Source organism: Aplysia californica, unplaced genomic scaffold (genome assembly GCF_000002075.1).
Source record: "Aplysia californica isolate F4 #8 unplaced genomic scaffold, AplCal3.0 scaffold01028, whole genome shotgun sequence".
In the NCBI taxonomy this organism is placed as follows: domain Eukaryota; kingdom Metazoa; phylum Mollusca; class Gastropoda; order Aplysiida; family Aplysiidae; genus Aplysia; species Aplysia californica.
The window spans coordinates 158293-160119 of NW_004798298.1; the positions used below are offsets into that span (position 1 = coordinate 158293).

General features: G+C 39.8%; 1 protein-coding gene across 1 annotated transcript in view; it reads right to left on the reverse strand.

Annotated features, from left to right (window-relative positions):
- LOC101847849 overlaps positions 1 to 798 on the reverse strand; it is a 15254-nt gene extending 14456 nt beyond the window's left edge. Inside the window, exon 1 of the mRNA XM_005111229.3 lies at positions 738 to 798. Within this exon, the coding sequence (XP_005111286.1) occupies positions 738 to 780 (43 nt within the window). The 5' untranslated portion in view covers positions 781 to 798. The remainder of the gene's footprint in view (positions 1 to 737) is intronic.
- Between the last annotated feature and the right edge of the window lie 1029 nt (positions 799 to 1827).

Here is a 1827-nt window from a genome sequence, read left to right on the forward strand (position 1 = left end):
AGAGAGAGAGAGAGAGAGAGAGAGAGATGGGGGGGGAAGAGAGTCGGCCAGACACACACACAGCATGGCAACAAGAATAACAACAGCAACAGCAACAATAATAGCAATAGCAACATGAATATGAGCCACAACATTAAAATAGCTTCATGGAATTTCTTGGTTTAACGACCAGCCAGCCCGATATGTTTTTTAATTAAATAATTAATTTTTCTAAACATATTTTGTGAGCACAGTTGGGCGTAGAAATCATTTTGACCTGATGCCTGGCCGGCGTCTGTGCGGTTAGCGCCGTCGAACACAAAAGGGGTGGGGGGAGGGGGTATCGAGTATTTCCATCTTTCTACCATGCAGAATCGAAGAAGTCCAGGTCCTAATTTATTTATTTTTTGTAGTGTTTTACGGCGCTCGCAACTGCATAAAGTCACATTATAAGCGTGCGAGGCACATTGAACATTTTCAGTTGGTAGGACGTTTGAATTTGCCCAGGTGGCGGCCACAACCTACTCTTATCAACTTTGGACAACCAAGGGATCTTTAAGGTGCGCAACTTGCACACTAAATAGTCTAAATAACGTCGATGGGAGTGTGAAAGTTCTGCAAGAACATTACATTACTGGAGTCTGGTGTGTGTGTGTGTGTGTGTGTGTGTGTGTGTGTGTGTGTGTGTGTGTGTGAGTGTGCATGTCTTGTGGTAGTGGAGGGAGTCCTCTGAAGTATAAAGTTATACTTTAACTCACATCGGGAGCCTTCACCCTTCTCTTCCCAAACGGATGTACCCATTCTGTGTCAGATGCGGCTCTGAAAAACATAACAACATCACAATAATATCTTATTTTTTGTTAGTACATATTATATTATCAGTGTACTGAATAAAGTCCAGACTTTCACAACAGATGTATGAGGAGTATCCTAAGAATTAAGTGGCAGGGTAGAATATGAAATGAAGAGCTGTGGGAAAGGACAGGACAAAATGATATATAGAACCTTATAGGTTTTTTTTAAAACTGAAAACGCGAGGAAAACAGCAATAAATAGAACTTAGTGAGATGCCTTGATATTTTTTTTTTAAACGACGTACCCTACTCAGTCCAAATAAGTCATTAAACCTAGACCGAAGCAGTGCACTTCCTGAATCATCTAAATTGCCTAAAACAATTACAACATAGATATTAAAATTGCTCAAGAAATAGTTCGCAAAATTAGGAAAGAAAACTAGATTCTAGATCTAGATCCAGATACAATTGTTAAAAGAATCAAACCGTTTTTCTCAGCTGAAAAAGACATAAACAATTTGTTTCCTGGGTTTAGAACATTTGAATAGCTTGCCGACGAATTACAATTACAGGATCAAGCACGAGTTTGGCTACCAGGCAGCAAAATGCTATAGTGCGTAGTTGTAGCGTTGTAAGATTGTTGATTTCCAAACAATTCACCAACTCAATCCTTTAAACTTGAATGAAACAGGAAGTGAATTCTTAGATTCTCTGCACTCTTGAGTAACCAGCTGTGAACCTACAAAAATCAGTTTGTATAATGATGCGCAAAATTTCGATAGCGCGTTTTCAAAAGGGGGAATTGGTTTCTTTTCCCGCGTTGTCTAGTTTTCCCCAACCCCAACACTCAGGGTGATTATCCTAATCTAAAGGCCTTGTCGACACCCCACAAAAAAACTAATACTTGGGTTTAAACCGTGGGTGTTATTCATATTCCGGCTACATTCAGAAAGGCAAATTTTACAGACTTTCCTGCTGGGTTGGATGGATGCTGGGTCAAAAACGTTCGTATAAACCTAAAGGTCATTGGCATTGAAGAGTATTCCGATGATGG